Genomic DNA, 18,127 nt, shown 5'->3' with positions numbered 1-18,127 from the left:
CAATTATTTATGAATTACCCTTTCAACTTTGAAGGTTAGGTTTTCCTTATGCATATTCTACTTGTGGCATTCAAGTTAGAATGTATATCAAACATGCAATTTGTCTTTGAAATTCAGATCAAATATAAACATGCATGACTCATTACACTTTGTGAAAACCCTTTGAAAAACCATGCAACCCCTAAGACGTGGCATTCGCCCTAGGTGAACTTACAACTATCAATCACAAGAAGCAATACTCAATCATCTGGTGGCATTTCGACCAAATTGCATCCAATTACTTATCAAAACATCCTAATAGTAGCTAAGCATTAAGATATAGAGACAATTTAAACACAATGATTAATAATTCAAAATATGCATGCATAATATCATAAGCAATTAAATAAAAACTACATATTCATGCTAAGGCTCAAGGCATCGCCCTAGCAAATGAAAATTAGCTACAAACAACCATAAAACAAAATATTATTAAGAACAAGGATAGAAAACACCTAGGAAATAAACTTCCAAAACTCTCTAAAGTAGTGCGTGCATTCTCTCCCTCAACCTAATGGCTAAAAAGCCTTATTTATACTACTACAAAATAAATGTAACAGCCCGTTCCTAAAAATTATGATTTTTATAATTTGAATAAGTGAAGTTATGAAAATGCCCTTCCAGGTAAAGTGTTGACTTTTGTTGATTGTCATGTCATGTTACGTAAGATTCATTTTCTTGGCGTATTCTTGTAGTACTCATCGCTACGGACATGTGGGCGTGAACATGGCGTGATTTGGAGTTATAACGGAAGAGTTATTAATGTTTAAAGTTAGGGATATTTTGGTAATTTTAGTTAACTTGGAAGGCTCCAGATTTCTGGAGCAAAGATCTATAAGGCCACGTGTGTGGCTGGGATGGAAGGAAAGAAAGAAATAGACGACTGGGATGAGAAAGAGAGAAGAGAAAGGAGGAAAGGAGGGAGGAAGGTGACCAATCAAAAACAAGAGCAAGGAGGAGAAATGAGAGAAGAAAAAGGGGGGATACACGGGTTGGCCTGTGTAACCCGTCGAGCACCACCCACGTCGCCGCCTTCCCGACATTTTTTTGTCGATTTTTCAGCGATCTAACCCTCACCACCACGTAAAAACTAATCCTTATATTCCCCTCTTCCATTTCCAACTAAATTTTATTGGGTTTGAGCTTGAATTCAAGTAGAACGAAACCCGTGGCTGCCATGGCGAAATCCGATGATCGTGAAGTTAACCCAACAAATTGCCACCACCACTAGGCTCCCCTCAACCCCAGGAACAAATCCCAAGCAATGTTTGAGGCGTTGGAGTGAATATGGAGGTTGAATCGAACACACCCAAGTTTAGGGTTCGGTACGGTTCAAGCTAAATTGGGGCTTTCCCCGGTCCAATTGGTCTTAGTCATAGGTATGAAGTTACTCCACTAATTGAGATCATCATTCCTGTAAAATTTGAAATTTTTTAGAAATAGTTGAATTTTCTGGCGAGTCGAGACGGCCGACTGCCACCTGTGGCAACATACTGCCACTTGTGACGGTGTATGGGCCGAGATGTCTCCTGACCTTCCTAGGCTAAATTTGAATACCCTGATTCCATTGGTGAAGTCTGATTGATGGATTTTCGTCATTTGGACATAGTTTCATTAAGGTCCGCCACTTGATTATCATAGCAATCGACGATCCGACCGTTGGATTGTCACCAAACTTTGATACGTTATAATACGTAATATATGAGGATGTTAGAAAGTTACTGATTGGAAATCTGAGGGGCGGATCTTCCGGATTGAGTTATGTAGGGTTATGGACCCTACCGTCAATCTTTGACTGACGATTAACTTTTGGTCAATGGGTCTCAAATCATTCTAGATCGTCCTTGGGGGATGTGTTTTATGTAAATTACGTGTTCTATCAGTAAGGATTCTGAGGTGTGATTTGATATTTGCTTTAGTCGACTGTCGTTCGAGACATCTCGATATTCATGTTAGGGAGTTGTAGGGCAGACTCCAGGAGAGTGAGTGGGCTTTTGGTTTTCTATATATGCGTATGTATACTTTACGTTTTTCCTAGAAATTATTTTAAATGAAATGTGATTGAAATGCCATGTCATACTTGCGTTATATTTTAGTATATGCATTAGTGTAGTCATGCATAATGTTGCATGATGCTGCGGAGCCCAGGTAAGCTACAAGTGAGTACATTATGATGTTAGTGGTTGTGATGTATATGGTTATGCTTGGATGCATTTGGTACTCATTATCCTGCACCCCGATGTTAGTACTTCGCCTAAGGTCAGGGCCTAGCCTTCATGTGATCGTTCACCTCCTGCACCGCATGCTCACCTTGGATCCAAGGCAAGTGCCAGCCTGTCGTACAAACCACATTAGGTGGTTCCGACTCGTAGGTGACTTGTGATACTTCACACAGCCTTCACGTGATCGTAGCACTTGAGCGTATTTATTTACACACAGCCTGTCATACAGACCACATTATGTGGTTCTGACTCGTGTGCAAGAATTGTTTATGAGCTATAGATTCAGCCATACAGGTCACGTTAGGTGACTCCAGCTGATATATCTTTTTATATTGATTTGCATCACTTGGCTTACATATTTATTACTGAGATACTTGACATGGCACTCACTTTGGTTTTCATTGCTCTCAAGCTTGATTTTTATATAGGTATGTATTATTATTTTTTGGGAAATTATACGGGTTTTATGGTGAGGGGTTATTATTTTTGGAAAGAGAAATGGTTCTAAAAAGCTTTTTTTTTGCCCACTCACATTTTCTGTTTTCCGCCTCTCCAGGTTTTACCTACTGAAAGTTCGTATCGATGAGGATTCTTGGCGAATCTCAGTATAGGTGGCTACCTCTGAGGGTATGATCCTTACCTACACTACTGTACTTTACTTATTCTTTGACATCGTGTGTGCAATGGGTTTATTCCCGCTCACAACGCACTTTGGTCTTTAGGCACTTTTAGGTTCAAATTTATTCACATTTTCCACATCACTATACTTTATGGCTTCATTACCTTCCAGGTGTCGGCCAGCATAGCTCGACTCGGAGTCCTAGTGGACATTTCAGTCGGGGTGTGTCAATAAAACCTAAAAAGATCTTAGAATAAAATTAGGAAACATAATAAAATAATAAAATAGAAAATAAAAGGTTTCCTATTCGAACTAATTCCCAGAAAATCAGCCTTTTGACCGACCAAATCAACTCCGATTTGGTCCCAAAAGATCTCTTTTGAAAGCTGAAGACATTCCCTAAAAATCAGAAGGAATCTTCCTTAAAATATGCCATCTTGACCTTCAAAATATCCAAAACGTCAAAAAACGTCAATCTAGGAAAGCTGCGCGCTGGGCCTTTATTTCATCACCACGGTCAAATGGCTTAGTAGAAAAATCTGAAATTTTGATACAATTATCTTGAAAGACTAACAAACCTCATTCAATTGGAATCACTCCAAAATTCTTCCGTTTGATCATGTTTTGCTCTAAAGGAAGTCTAATATCCTACATTTGAAAATACATAACAAAGTATCAAAAGTCTACCAAAATAACCAATAAATTAATACTAAGATTAGGGTAAAATATGAGTATAATATGGACTCATCAGTAAGCAAAATCATTTCCTAATTGGGTACATTCACAAAAAATTCACGATTTTTGAAGATTTTCATGAAAGATTTCCATAATTTCCAAGAAGACAGTTTACCATCTCAGAGCAGGTGTAGTAGGATGTTAAAGTTGGAAATTCAAACCTAAAACTAATTGGCCATAGTCCGTATAATATGATGTAAGGCTTAAAAGGCTGATGTGAGATTTTTAATTCTCAACACGTCCCATCACCTGAAGCTAGACTAAACCAAACACATGATTTAGTGGAGAGAGCCTCACATTCTGATACATTGCAAAGTTGGAGCTTTAAAGCCAAAACCAATTGGTGATGGGCGGACTGGAGACGCTTATTGAACTTCAAGGAAACTTTCCTCATCCCGCCGATGCACTTCACAAGAAAAACAAAAGCATATAGAACTTAACAAGTTCATATAAACTTCTGATATTAAAGTCTAACGCTCCCGAGATTACCATCCATACAAGTTAATCCATACTAACCATACCTAGTTTATGATACGGTTAAATCTTGTTTGTCCCTATATTTATTAACCTAATGTTTCAGATAATGTAAAGATGGTGTCTGTGTGCCTGTATAAGTTCTTTACGCATGTCTTTGTCTGTCGTTACTGGAACATTGTACCCTTTTTTGAATTTTCACGGATGTCTTCCACCCGGGTGAATACATGTAGGGTAAGCATACTCATCTATGACCACACCTACGTATAGCAAAATTTTTGGGAGGTAAAACATCTGTTCTCACCTTGGAAGATTTCCTTCTAGCCAAAAGTTTCATGATACCCGTTTAAGCTTCTTGAGGTGCTACTTCCTCTTTGTTAATGGAACCCACGCAAGGCTTGTGTACGCCGAACTTTGGAGCAACTTTCTTATAAGCACGACTTGGTATATGCCAAAAGATTATCTCTGGAGCCCTGTCAAATAAAGCTTTCTGTCATTGATAAGAAAAGAACAGTAAACCTGTACTCGTTAATAAGGTTAAAGACAATAGTATCAGGTAATACTTCCATACTTTTCTACCTTGAATCAGGGTTAATCTCTAGAGCTTTCTGCCGGAACCATTCTGCTTGGGCACTGTTTCTGGGTAGGAATCACCACCGGAATCCAGGAAGTACAAAAATGCCACAGGTGACTTGGGATTTTCTGATGACAAAACTTGGAGGACATAGTTGGATATACCAGGCCAAAGATCTTTTGGGCCACGTCGAGAATATGATAGCGTATTAAGCTTAATCTCATTTTTCACTAGCTCCAGATCGACGTTTTGTGCCCCTGAAGCTACAATCTTTTTGCCCTACAAATCAGAAGGTGTTGTAAAAGAACTAGTATAAAAATTATTAACAATTCTTACTGATTATCCTCCTAAAACGACGATAATGTACCTAAATCAATTACAAGGGGAGAATCATACTTTATAACAGCATTGACATATTTATTTGCATTGATCAAACTCAAAGTTTCAAAAGAAATATGATAACAATTGAGGGCAACACAACTTAAAGAGATTGAATTAATTGAACAGTGGTTGATACTCCTAAACTAATAGATATCAGAAACTGTCAAGAGTCTCCTGCTTTTCGGTTCATCAAACACAGATTTGAATGCCTTCATTCAAATTTATAACAACATTAATTTTGCAGTCTAGAACGAACAGTCAGAAAAAATAAGAGTTGGCACTTCGACGTGAATATGTTCATGCAAAAAAAAGTTGACGTAGGCGATTTTCGTTTAGGTGTTTATGTTTCCATTCCAACTTTTTGAAATAGGCCTACATGAAAGAGGTCTTCAATGCTAAAAGTGGAGAAATTAGTCACTATTAAGAAGTACCGAGCAAAAGCAAACAAGTTGATCAAAATTGTGGACACATAACAGATCAAACTTGTAATTCACCTGAGCAGGATGAATTGGCTACAGGACGATGAATTTTAGGAATTCCAGGAGCCGAAAACCACTCAATCGGCCACTCAAATGCTGCATCGTCATGGTTTCAAATGCATGATCCCAGTACAAACCTGCATTTCTGATTACTATATTATTGGATGTCATGACGCCTCCGAGATGGATAATAAAATCTGCAATGTACGTACCATTCATTAGAATATATGACAATATAGCAGATAAAAAGTGTTGTAATCAGAATGCTAAGACGTGCTAAATAATTGACAGTGTAATGTTTCATTCCTTCTTTCCTTGAAACATGCATGTATACACAAGCTAGACCAGATAAGAATTTCAAGTTTTTACTAGCTTCACGACAACAGAAATGTGAAAAACGAACATATATTTGATACATAATGGTGTACATATTTCATTTTAAACCTTTTTCTGTGTAAGGGAAGAATATAGTTTATAGAAAACAAGACACTAAACTCTTATATTCATTTCATTTATGACATCTATGGTCATAGCATTGCATGTAGCATCAGATTCAACTCTACAAAACGTCTACCAGTAAGCAGTAACAGCCAGCCATTTTGCAAAGTGACTGACATCATCTTAACCTAATGGTCACCCAATGTTTACGTTGGTTTGAAAATGACTATTGTTCCGTACCATTATGGAAGATGAATAAACTAGTATATTGAGTAATAATAACTCCCCTCCAATTAAGAAAATGTAGAATTGAGATTAAATTGTATGGAACTGGCCTCTATATTGGTCGGATCCAAAGTAGAGCAGTGCAGAAGGTTTGTCGAAAAAGGAAGTTGTATGATGGTTAAGCTTTTATCTTTATGTTAATTAGATCTAAATTGGTGAAGGAGACTGAGTACCTTCTAAGAAATGTTTGTAAATGTAAATAAAAGCCGTAGTTAAGTGAAATACCCAAAGATATATATGATTGCCATATGAGCATTGGTGAAATGATGAAAACCAAGGTTCTAAAAAACGCTAGACGCTAGTCGAGCGGCGGGTTGGCGCCTAGCGCCTAGGCGGCTAGGAGGGGTTTAGGTGGATTTTGGTAAATTTCTTGTATATCTTGTAAATAAGTGTATATTGACATTTACAAAAAATTATACTTGTATGAAATCTATAGATAAGATAATAAAAGAATGATAAAATGCAAAAAGAGTATCCAACAAGTCCAAAATTTAAAAACACATTAAGCATATATGCCATATAACCATAGCGAGAAGTATTGTAGGATGATACATGTACAACAAGTTCACAATTTTAAGCCACTTAGACTTAGATAGGATTTTTTATTTTATTTTTTAATTTCATTATAAAAAAAATTTAAAAAAAAAAAAAAAAAAACCGCCTAGCACTACCTAGCCATGCCTAGCCCCCCTAGCTGGCTAGGCCGCCTAGACGGCCGCCTAGAGCCCATCTGATTTTTCCCACCGATTTGCAAGAAAACGCCTCGACTCATCACCGCCCAAGGCCTAGGACGATTTTTAGAACATTAATGAAAACATAGTTAACCCCAAAATTCTATGGTCCAAAACCAACACTGGGTTATGACAACGGTCGCAGATGTAGCTAGTCGTAACCTTTCGGCTTGGTCGGTGTTCGCCCCCTAAATTCGTTATGGGCCTTGCGAGTATACTGGGAATTTACTCAAACAAGAAACTGGTGGTTGCGATCGTGCCCTCTACTAGTTGCCACTAGTGGACGAGATTTAAATGATTAAGATTGCGTCTGAGTTCAACTTCTAATCAAGAGATTGCACCATTGAGTGAGAGTGGCTCAAATCAAGGTTATTTCTTTGCCTTTGATGATAAGGACTTTACTTATGAGGAGAGATGTAACAATATGTAAATGGTACGTTTGCTAAATGACAAGGGAAAGTGAATGACTGGTATTGTAGATTGCTTGTAAATTAAATGAATGGAAATGTAGTTGTACAGAAATGTAATTATTTAAAGTACAAAGCATTAGAAGTACAAATAGATGCCAAATACAAGGCTGGAGCTTGTTCTCAAGGAATCAGCAAGTCGCTTTAGTCTTGAGGGCAATTTATGGTGGTTTGGGGAATGGGTTTGAAGGTTGAAATGAAAATACAAAAGAAATCGATACTGCCAAGTGAAAAACAGAGCTTTAAAAGGAAATACAAGGCTTTGAAAGGAAATACAAGGCTTGTGCAGGGAATTGAAGTTTTAAAAAGGGGTGCTAAGCTAATCTATTAAGGAATTGATTTGAGTAGAGTTGTTTGATTGATTGGTTGAGTTTTTATAATCCTTCTACCTTTGCTTATTTATATAGAGAATTAAGAGAGCTCTTATGCTGAAGACATTTAACCTATACAGAGAAGTTTCACCGCTGACTCCACTTGCAAGAATAGAAAAAGAAGCCAACTTGCATATGAAATAATATTAAAAGAAGCCAGTTGGTTTTTTACCACATGTCCATCTCCCAAGTCTACCAACATCCTTACTTGCAATAAAGCCACTGCTTCAAACCATGTAGAGAAACATTACCACATGCAACTTTTAGTCCATTTGCACACAAATCTCTCAAAATGTCATATTTTGGCTTTAAACTTAAATAAGTAAAATTGTGCATATTTTAAGTGCAAACAATCATTAGAGCGGCAATTATGGTGAAGATGAGCAGAAAGAAGATGATGATGTACGGACATGATGTGAAGAACAAGAAATGCCCCATCTCTGTCAACGTCATCACTCAGCAGGCAGCACAGCAGGCGCGCTTTGGTGTTGTTGGCATTTTCATTCCATATGAAGCAAGGACATGGCTAATTGTCTTAAGGGCTTTTGGTGGGAAAGAGGCTAAAATGGCAAAATTGTCCCTGAATTTGTACTTGTTTTGGATTTATTTTTTTCACAATGCAATATCACAATTTTCTTTTAATTAAAGAGTAAAAGATTTTACGTTCGATTGTCTACTTTGACGTATTCTAACCAGAATGCGTCTATTATATGATTTAGCCGAATCTTTATTATTTTTCTTTTTATCAAAGAACAGATTTTATTGAATAAAATCTAATAAATAAGTTTACATCATCCGCAAGGATATTGTTGCAGCACCGGCTGATGAAGACTTTTATTTTATTTGGGACTCGCAACATCCCAATCGATGCCCATTCATGATTAACGAACCCATCTTTGACATATATATTCATGATCCGAGGCAATTTCTTGCGGCACCCCATTATTCGTTGACTTAACACGGCAGCAAAAAGACGACACAACAGCAGCTCGACCAAAAACTAGCTGGGAAACAAAAAAAACACTGCAACTAGTTCGACAGGAGGACGAGGAGGAGGAGTCTGTCGGAGCGAAAATGGATCTCGAAGCAGGCCAACAGGTACTATGGCACCGCCCCGGTGATTCAATGGCTGCGCTTTCAGTCTCTTGAAATAGCCTCCCTTGCAGTTGCACACCAACTGTTTGACAAATTGCCCGACCGAAAGTTCAAAGTTCGAAGCATGAGTGTAAAATGGCCGAGGCTGCTAACACCCACACATCTCTCTCAGATTATACGAAAGCAGAAAAACCCATTGACGGCCCTCCAAATTTTCACTCAAGTGAAATCCAAGTACCCCAATTACCGTCACAATGGTCCAGTCTACGCCACCATGATCAGCATTCTCGGAAACTCTGGCCGAGTTGCTGAGATGAAGGACGTGATTAACAAGATGAAAAATGATTCCTGTGAATGCAAAGACTCAGTTTTTGCAACTGCAATTAAAACCTACGCGCAAGCTGGATTGCTGGAGGATGCAGTGTCTCTGTTTAATAACATTTCCAAGTTCAACTGTGTGAACTGGACGCATTCTTTCAATACCCTTTTGGAGATTATGGTGAATGAGTCCAAGCTTGAAGCTGCTCATCGCATTTTTGTGGAGCATTGTTGTGGGTGGGAGGTGAGCTCTCGGGTTCGGTCCTTGAATTTGCTCATGTTTGCTTTGTGCCGGAAGGGTCGTTCAGATATTGCCCTGCAAATTTTCCAAGAAATGGATTATCAGCATTGTAATCCGGATAGGGAAAGTTATCAGATTTTAATGAGAGGGTTGTGTGAAGATAAGAGGCTCAATGAGGCAACCCATTTGTTGTACTCGATGTTTTGGAGGATTTCTCAGAAGGGTTGTGGTGAAGATGTTGTAATTTATAGAACCTTATTGGATGCCTTGTGTGATAATGGGGAGATTGACAAAGCTGTCGAAATTCTTGGTAAGATATTAAGGAAGGGGCTCAAGGCCCCTAAGCGGTTTCGATACAATCTTGATCTCAGTCTTTATGGAAATGGCAAAGACACGGGAGGCGTGAAGCTGTTGATTAATGAAGCTCTGGTTAGAGGTGGGATTCCCAGCTTGGCAAGCTATAGTGCTATGGCAATTGATCTTTACAATGAAAATAAGATTGGTGAGGCTGACAAAGTGCTCAAGGAAATGCTAGATAACGGCTTTAGGCCAACAGAGTGGGTCTTTGAAGCAAAGGTGGCTGCATTGAGTAGTGAAAAGAAAGTCGTTGAAGCAGTGGAGGTGATTGAAAAGGAGATGGTGGAGGCAAACTGTGTACCAACTCTAAGAGTGTACAATGTTGTGATTAGATGCCTTTGTAGTGAAGGGCAATCGGTTCTTGCCATTACGTATTTGAAGAAGATGGCAAAGCAGGTGGGTTGTGTTGCTGACAAGAAAACTTATGGCATTTTAGTGGATGGGCTTTGTGAGGAGAGACGATTTCTGGAAGCAAGTCGAGTATTGCAAGAGATGTTGATCAAGTCACATTGGTCCTGTGCTGAGACTTACAGTCGAGTGATTAGGGGTCTTTGCTCAGTGGGCAGGCAATATGAAGCTGTTATGTGGTTGGAGGAGATGTTGAGTCGGGCTATGCTACCGGAGCATTTGGTATGGAACTCATTGGTGGCATCTGTGTGCTCTAACATAGCCAATGTTGAGGTTTGCTATGAGACCTATAACCGACTACGAAATTCTTAATTGTCTCTTGCTCTTATTTATGCATTTTCATTTGTGTACACCATCTAGTTGGTAGTTATAGTAAAAGAAGACCTCTTTGTTCTGTAAAAATGAATTTTATATAACAACAGCATAGCTCCTCACTTTCGTATGATACTTCTTATGATTCCGAAGAGGGAACAAATTCGAAGGATTGTGTTTGTATAAAAAGGGTATGATTTGCTTTGAAGATATCTAATCCGTCTTTGTTATGTTTTGGATGCTGATGCTGTGGTATCTTGTCGTTCAATGAAATCTGATTTGATTTGTCGGGGAACGGAATATATATTCACAACCTATATGGTGAGATTTTTATTACAATGTGGCTCATCTTAAGGACACAATAAATGAAATTTGAAAAGTTCTAACACATTTTGTTGCAGAATTGCAGTGAGGGTCTTCTTGTTTTGACGGAATTTGGAAGACTGTTAATGCATGATCGTCTTGTTACAGGAACAGATACCATATCAGACTGGTAATTCTTACTTGATAACCAATTTTGTGGTAGATATGCTACGACTTGGACTTGATTTTGGGTTTGATAGTCTAACTTTAACGTGATTGAAACCCAAGTCTGCTGCAAAATTCAAACCCAGCCCTGTAGCACACGCACAAACAGAACCTTGGACTTTCTAGGTACAACCTCCTATGAAATCCCTTACCTCATTATGGATGACAACCCCCACTCCTCTAATAGAGCCTCGGGACGGAATTGCCCCATCAACATTTAATTTTACTTCGTTTGGTGTGTAGTTAATAGATTAAATCAAACTCATCTAACAAAAATTAATAGAAACTACTACTGCTTATCTCGAACGACCTTTTGCAAGGACTATTTCTGTAGAAGAAAAAAAAAGAAAAAGAAAAATTGGAATATCTCAGTTTGCTATATATCTCACCTATTGTACATTAATAAACTGAAATATCTCACTTTCCTATGTATCTATCGTGTACATCTCAACCATTTCGTTAATTGCCTTCATTGGAAAGGACCAACGCATGTCAAGATAATATGATGATTAAGATTTAGACGTTTAGGCATAATTTCATAGATTTATTTATTTACTAATGTTAAGAAGCTAGTTACGATTTTGTTGTTTTCATAATATTTTGCCAAGCTGCTCGTCCGCGGAAACTTTGATTAGAGGCAAGTAATGTTTTGATGAAATATAATTATGTTTTCATACTGATGCTGCACTGCTGGTTCTTTGTTTTAGGCGTCCATTACACCACGCCACAAATTCGGAGGCAAATTACTCCTTTTTTTCAGTAAGGCTACGTTCGGGTGATGGACTTGTAAGTGCCTAGGGATTTAGGCTAACCGATGAAGAGATATACTAAAAAGGGGGGGTTGAGAAATGCTTTCCGTGATCATTTGGTCTTGTCGAGAACAGAACTCTTCCTGTCCATAGTAATCCGGACATAAGCCCACCTGAGCACTTTGTTTAATTTATAGGTACAAAACCAATCTTTTCGGCTTGCTCCGTTGCATAAATATCGATCAATCCGCATGATTTCCTGTTCCTTGCTTGTTTTCGTTTGAACACCCCGGCGTTGGGCTCACTTAATCTGTCATCAAAGGCTGACTTCGCAACGTGGTTACCTAAGGGGGCATCCCTCGGCACCAGATTGACTTAAACGCTCCTAGTAACCCCGATACCGAAGGTTTTTAATAGGAAACACCTATCAAAATCCTTGGATTGGAAACATGTATCGAAATCCTTTTGTCAGATCCTATGTTGAACGGACTTGGACGTATTCTAAATCGGATGCCTGGAACAGTCTGCGAGTCAGAGTCCACTTTGAGCACTCCACTTTAAAGCTTTATCACCTTCTTCGGACATGCTGGCTCAAAGGCGACATGACTTGGGGTCCTGGACTTTGGCTGTTTCCCTAATCCCGATTGTTGACCACAGAACTAAGGGTTGGTTTTCACAATCACTTGGACTGTCATACTTTTGGAAAGTCCGATAGCTCAGCTCTTGGTGACTTAAAACAGTTGGGCGGAGTAGCCCTACTTCCTACTTTGAAAGCTAAAACAAACGGATAGCATCTTTTGAACAAATGATATTATCTACACCAAGGGGTTATGGGCTAGCAATAATATGATTCAAATTCGCCTTTGACAAGATTCGAATCTAAGACTTCTCACTTACAGGCGAAGAGGAATACCACTAGACTGTAATACTAATTAGCACAAACGGATAGCATCTAACCTAGCGATATTCCACGGTTTGGTTCGGAGCGTCGTTTGCATGGCGGCAAGGTTGTACGTGCCTTTACCATCAACTCCAATGACACGATAAGGTCTTTCCTCGTTTTCCCTGACTTTGCACCTGTCGGGAATTTGTGTATCCTGGAACACTTGTAACATCCCACAGAACATTTGTAACATCCCACATTGCTTAGGGGGGAGTAGATCATGTAAGCCCTATATGTATTATCCCATCTCTACCTAGCACGAGGCCTTTTGGGAGCTCACTGGCTTCGGATTCCATTGGAACTCCGAAGTTAAGCGAGTAGCGCACGAGAGTACTCCCATGAGTGGTGACCCACTGGGAAGTTCTCGTGTGAGTTCCCAGAAACAAAACTGTGAGGGTGTAGTCGGGACCCAAAGCGAACAATATCGTGCTACGGTGGTGGAGCAGGCCCGGGATGTGGTGGACCCTGGGCCGGGATGTAACAATTTGATATTAGAGCCTAACTCTGGCCGTGGTGTGCTGACGAGGACGTCGGGCCCCTAAGGGGGATGGATTGTAACATCCCACATCGTCTAGAGGAGTGGATCTTGTAAGCCTTATATGTATATTCCCATCTCTATCTAGCATGAGGCCTTTTGGGAGCTCACTTGGAACTTCAAAATTAAGCGAGTAGCGCACAAGAGCAATCCCATGAACCTACTGGGAAGTTCTCGTCTGAGTTCCCAGAAACAAAACCGTGAGGGCGTAGTCGGGGCCCAAAGCAAACAATATTGTGCTACTATGGTGGAGCGGGCCCGGGATGTGGTGGACCCTGGACCGAGATGCGACAACACTTTCTTAAAACAAGATTCCCAACTTGAAAACTTCTTGGTCAACACCTTTGATGTAGTATAAACGGATCTTTTGTTAATAAGTCGCTAGCCGGATCCTAGCTTGCTCTCTCCGCCCCTCAAGGAAGTCCAGCTTCGCTCAGAGTATTCCTTCAATTTTGATCTACATTTGTTTCTCCGTGTGCATATTGGCATAGTGGTGACCTGGACCAAAATGATAGCTTCGGTTACGTATGTCAAAGAGAAGGGAGTTTCACCAGTGGCCGCCCTTGCAATGATTCTAGAGGCCCATAGAACACTAGGAAGTTCTTCTAGCCACTTGCCTTTCTTTGCTTCAAGTCTCTTTACTAAACAATTAAGGATCATCTTGTTACTATCGTTTCCTTCAAAAAAGGATCATCTTGTTACTTGTTGGAGGCTTTGGCTTGCTCATTAGAACACCAGGAAGTTCTTCTGGCCATTTACCTTTCTTTGCTTTAAGTCTCCTTACTAAACAATTAAGGATCGTTTTGTTAGAGGCTTCGGCTTGGTCATTCCCCTGAGGATATTTCGAAGTGGACGTTAAGTACTCGTTAAGTGCTCGATGCCAAGTTCTTTGTACCAATCTGTACCAACTGAATCAGAGAACTGCAGCCCGTTATCAGAGATAATGATGTGTGAGATGCCAAATGACATTCGATATTTTTCCAAATGAAGGATTTGATAATAGATGCCGTTATCTGCTAAAAAGTTTTGGCCTCGATCCACTTGGTAAAGTAATATGTTAGCCTTCTTGAGTGGACCGATTGAGTCGATGTCCCATTGCGTAAAGAGTCATGCACTTAATATAGTGTTGAGCTCTTCTGCATGCTGATGATTCATCGGAGCCTACTTTTGGCACTTATTACAAGTTTGATCACAATCTTTTGCAACTATTTGCATGCTTGGCCAATAATACATAGAAATAAAGGCTTTCTGAGGGAGGGATTGTCCACCAGCGTGGTTGTCAAAGAGACCCCTGAGTGGATGTTGTCTAGAATCTCCACGCCCCATTGCGGAAAGACACACAAGTGTGGTCCAAATTCATGTGTTAGAGCGGTTACTTTTGCATTCATGATTTAATAGGGATGAAGGAGACGTAAGCTAGCTAACAAAGCCAAATCAATTAGATCCCATCTTTATGTCACAATGAAAGTTTAACATTTTCTCGGACCCATCAAATCAATTTGTTCAATTTAGTCCGTACAAGATATAAGGAAATGTGTTCCATGTGCAGACATGAGTTAAGCAGAGTAGCATGCTCGCTTCATTGTGCACAAGTTCGAATTCTTCTCCCCGCAATTTAGTTGGAATATGTGTCGTCTTTTTGTAAAAGAAGTCTTCCCTTCCCAATTCTAGAATTATGTTCAACATCATATACTAGTATGACTTTGTCAAAAATCTTATATTCTAAATTCGAGATACTTTATGCTATTCACCTAGGGTGTTTCTCGGAAGGATCGGATCAGAAAAATGTTTCCAATTTTCATTCCAAACTTTCAAAATCAAATCGTATTGGATGACAATTTTTTAATTCGTGATTTTTAGCATATTCGGAAATAGAGCTGCTCTCCTAAGGTCTTCATTTTGAGGACATATGAGGTCCTTTTTCAGATGAGTTATCAGATTAATCTTATTGTAGTTAAGCTACCAACTAAAATAATTCATGTTATAAGGAAACAAAATACTTGACAAAAAAAATATTAATAAGAAGAAAGAAAAGGTTTCACGACATGTCTAATTCCTTCCATTTGCAAAACTTAATCTCCTCAGCGAATATCTAAACTCAACAAATCCAATTGCATAAAACCCTAATAACTTTACACATCCAATTCCATTCAATCATTTATCAATAATATTCAAACTGAGTAAGTTACAAAGCACCAAAACATTGAGATTGTGTGGTTTCGAAAATTGGAATCCCCTTCTTCGTGAACACACGAACCCTTTTTTCATATGCAATTTAATGACGATGCTGAAAATTTTGAAACAGATCCCTCTTCCTTTTTCATAAGCGATATGGAAAAAACAAAATACTCAGAGGAGAGACACCCAATAAGTGTGGTCCAAATTCATGTATTACTTGTGTATATCATGATTTAATAGGGATGAAGGAGACATAAGCTAGCTAACAAAGCCAAATCAGTTAGATTCCATCTTTATGTCACAGATGAAAGTGAACATTTTTTCTCGGACCCTTCCATCAAATCACTTTACTTAATTTAGTCCATACAAGATACAAGGAATGTGTTTCATGTGCCGACATGAGTTAAGCAGAGCAATGTGCTCGCTTCATTGTACACAAGTTCGAATTTTTTTCCTTGCAATTTAGTTAGAATATATGTGTTCTTTTTATGAAAGAAGTTTTCCAATCCCAATTCGAGAATTCTGTTCAACATCATATCCTAGTATGACTTTGTTAAATGTGAAAATTGTAGAAATGGTCCCTCAACATTAACTTATTTGGAGGAATGGTCCCTCAACCTCAACTAAAATTCCATGACCATTGTTTCAATGCTTCGAGCTGGTGAGTCTGCTTGATTGTGGCCACGGGCAGGGTGAAATTCTCCATAGCCTCTCTGGACCTGGAAGGGGTGGATAACCGTGGCTTGCCATTATTTGTCCCCATTTTTTTCAAAAAAAAAAAAAGAAAAGAAAAAGAAAACTCATCAATGTGCAGTTGTGGTCCTTCTCGTCAACTCTGTTAGAATTTCGTCAAAATTAGAAGGACCATTGCTACAATTAGATTAAAGTTGAGGGGCCATTGCTCCAATTAGGTTAACGTTGAGGGACTATTTCTCCAGTTGGTTTAAAGTTGAGGACCATTGCTACAATTTTTCTCATTTGATTTGTCATATTTGCCCCTTGATTCAGCCTCACGTGCATGGTAGGTAACTCATTTTGACAAAAGTTCTAATGGAGTTGATGAAAATGACCATAACCGCATGTTTTGATTAGTTAAGGGATCATTGATCCATGATTTTTAGTTGAGGGACCATTTCTCCATTTGAGTTGAAGTTAAGGGACTATTGCTACAATTTCCTATTGTTAAAACTTATATTTCAAATTTGAGATACTTTATGCTCTTCACCTATGGGTGTTTCTCGGAAGGATTCGATCAGAAACAATGTTTCCAATTTTCGTTCCAAAATTCGAAATCGAATCGTATCGGTCACAATTTAATTCGTAATTTTCAGCATATTTGGAAACAGAGCTGCTCTCAAATTAATCTTCATGTAGATTAAGTTATAAACTTAAATAATTCCTATTACACGGAAACAAACTACTAATTGACAAAAAAATAAGAAGAGAGAAAAGATTTCACGTTATGTCGAATCCCTTCCATCTGCAAAACCTACTCTACTCGTTGAATGTCAAAACCCAGCATATCCAATTACATAAAGCCCTCATAACTTTCAACATCCAATTTCATCCAGTTATTTATCAATAATATTCAAACCCAATTAGTTATAAAGCACCAAAAAAATTGAGATTGTGTTTCAAAATGAACGCATGAACCCCTTTTCCATATGAAATTTTCCTACGATGATGATAAATTTGAAAAAAAACCCCTCTCCCTTTTTCTTAGCGAAAAGGAAAAAGCAAAAACCTCAGGAGGTTAGAAGGGGAGTGAACGATCGGGAAAGAGATGGAGAGAGGAAAGGGATCTGGATGAGAGAAACGGTAGGAGAACAAGACAAAAGATTTCACACGAGAAATTTTTTTTTTTAAATAATCACTTCGAAGAATTACTTGGCCGTTTACTTTTCAGTTAAGTGGCTTGATTCGGGGCCCACTTTCTATTAAAAACTAAAAAAAATATTTAATATTTTTTAAATATTAAAATAATAATAAAAAGTAAAAATAAAATAAAATAAAAAATAAAATAACCCCCAGTTCGTCCCTTCCCCTCCCCTCCCCCCTTCTCTCTCTCTTCTCCCTATCTTCATCTTCTTCCCCCACCTGCAAACCCCGAAAAAAAAAAAAAAATCCAATTTTTCTTCCTCCTCCTTTTTTTCATCTTCTCCTTCTTCTTCCTCTTCTTCCGCAGGGGGGAGTGTTGATGGGTTTTCAAATAATTTTTTTCTCCTTTTCTTCTTCTTCTTCCTCCTTCTCCTTTTCTTCCTCTTCTCCTTCTTCCTCCTTCTCCTTCTCCTTCTCCTTCTCCTTCTTCTTTTGCAGGGCGGGGTTGATGGGTTTTTAAATTTTTATTTTTTATTTTTTCTTCCTCCTTTTCCTTTTTTTCCTCTTCTTCTTCTCCTTCCTCCTTCTGCTTCTCCTTCTCCTTCTTCTTCTTCTTCCGCAGGGGAGGTTGATGGGTTTTCAAATTTTTTTTTTTTTACTTTTCTTTATTATTTAAAAAAAATATTAAATAATTTTTTTTTAGTTTTTAATAATATTTTATTAATTTTTTAATAGAAAGTGGGTCCCGAATCAAGTCACGTCATCATTTAACTGAAAAGTAAACGACCAAGTAACGAAAAGCATAACATTGGACCAAATTCTAAAGATGA

At 38.6% G+C, this 18,127-nt stretch overlaps 1 protein-coding gene and 1 pseudogene across 1 annotated transcript; one reads left to right on the top strand and one right to left on the bottom strand.

The window, feature by feature from the left end:
- Positions 1 to 3,286: 3,286 nt before the first annotated feature.
- Positions 3,287 to 5,742, bottom strand: LOC125473347 (annotated as a pseudogene).
- A 2,878-nt stretch (positions 5,743 to 8,620) lies between these two features.
- On the top strand, positions 8,621 to 10,672 carry LOC125473331 (pentatricopeptide repeat-containing protein At1g05600-like). Its single transcript, XM_048575995.1, has one exon. It carries the CDS (start codon positions 9,035 to 9,037, stop codon positions 10,544 to 10,546), a length of 1,512 nt encoding a protein of 503 aa, XP_048431952.1. The 5' UTR covers positions 8,621 to 9,034; the 3' UTR covers positions 10,547 to 10,672.
- Positions 10,673 to 18,127: the final 7,455 nt, after the last annotated feature.

The sequence above is a fragment of a genome, unplaced genomic scaffold, assembly GCF_019419815.1.
Source record: "Pyrus x bretschneideri cultivar Hongxiangsu unplaced genomic scaffold, Pyrus_bretschneideri_v1 Contig83, whole genome shotgun sequence".
In the NCBI taxonomy this organism is placed as follows: Eukaryota; Viridiplantae; Streptophyta; class Magnoliopsida; order Rosales; family Rosaceae; genus Pyrus; species Pyrus x bretschneideri.
Note: the sequence above shows the minus strand (reverse complement) of the source record. Positions and strands in the feature narration are given on the sequence as shown.

What these genes read in the sequence shown, in the direction of transcription:
- LOC125473331 (XM_048575995.1), top strand. Translation starts at nt 9,035, where the DNA reads ATGAGTGTAAAATGGCCGAGGCTGCTAACACCCACACATCTCTCTCAG.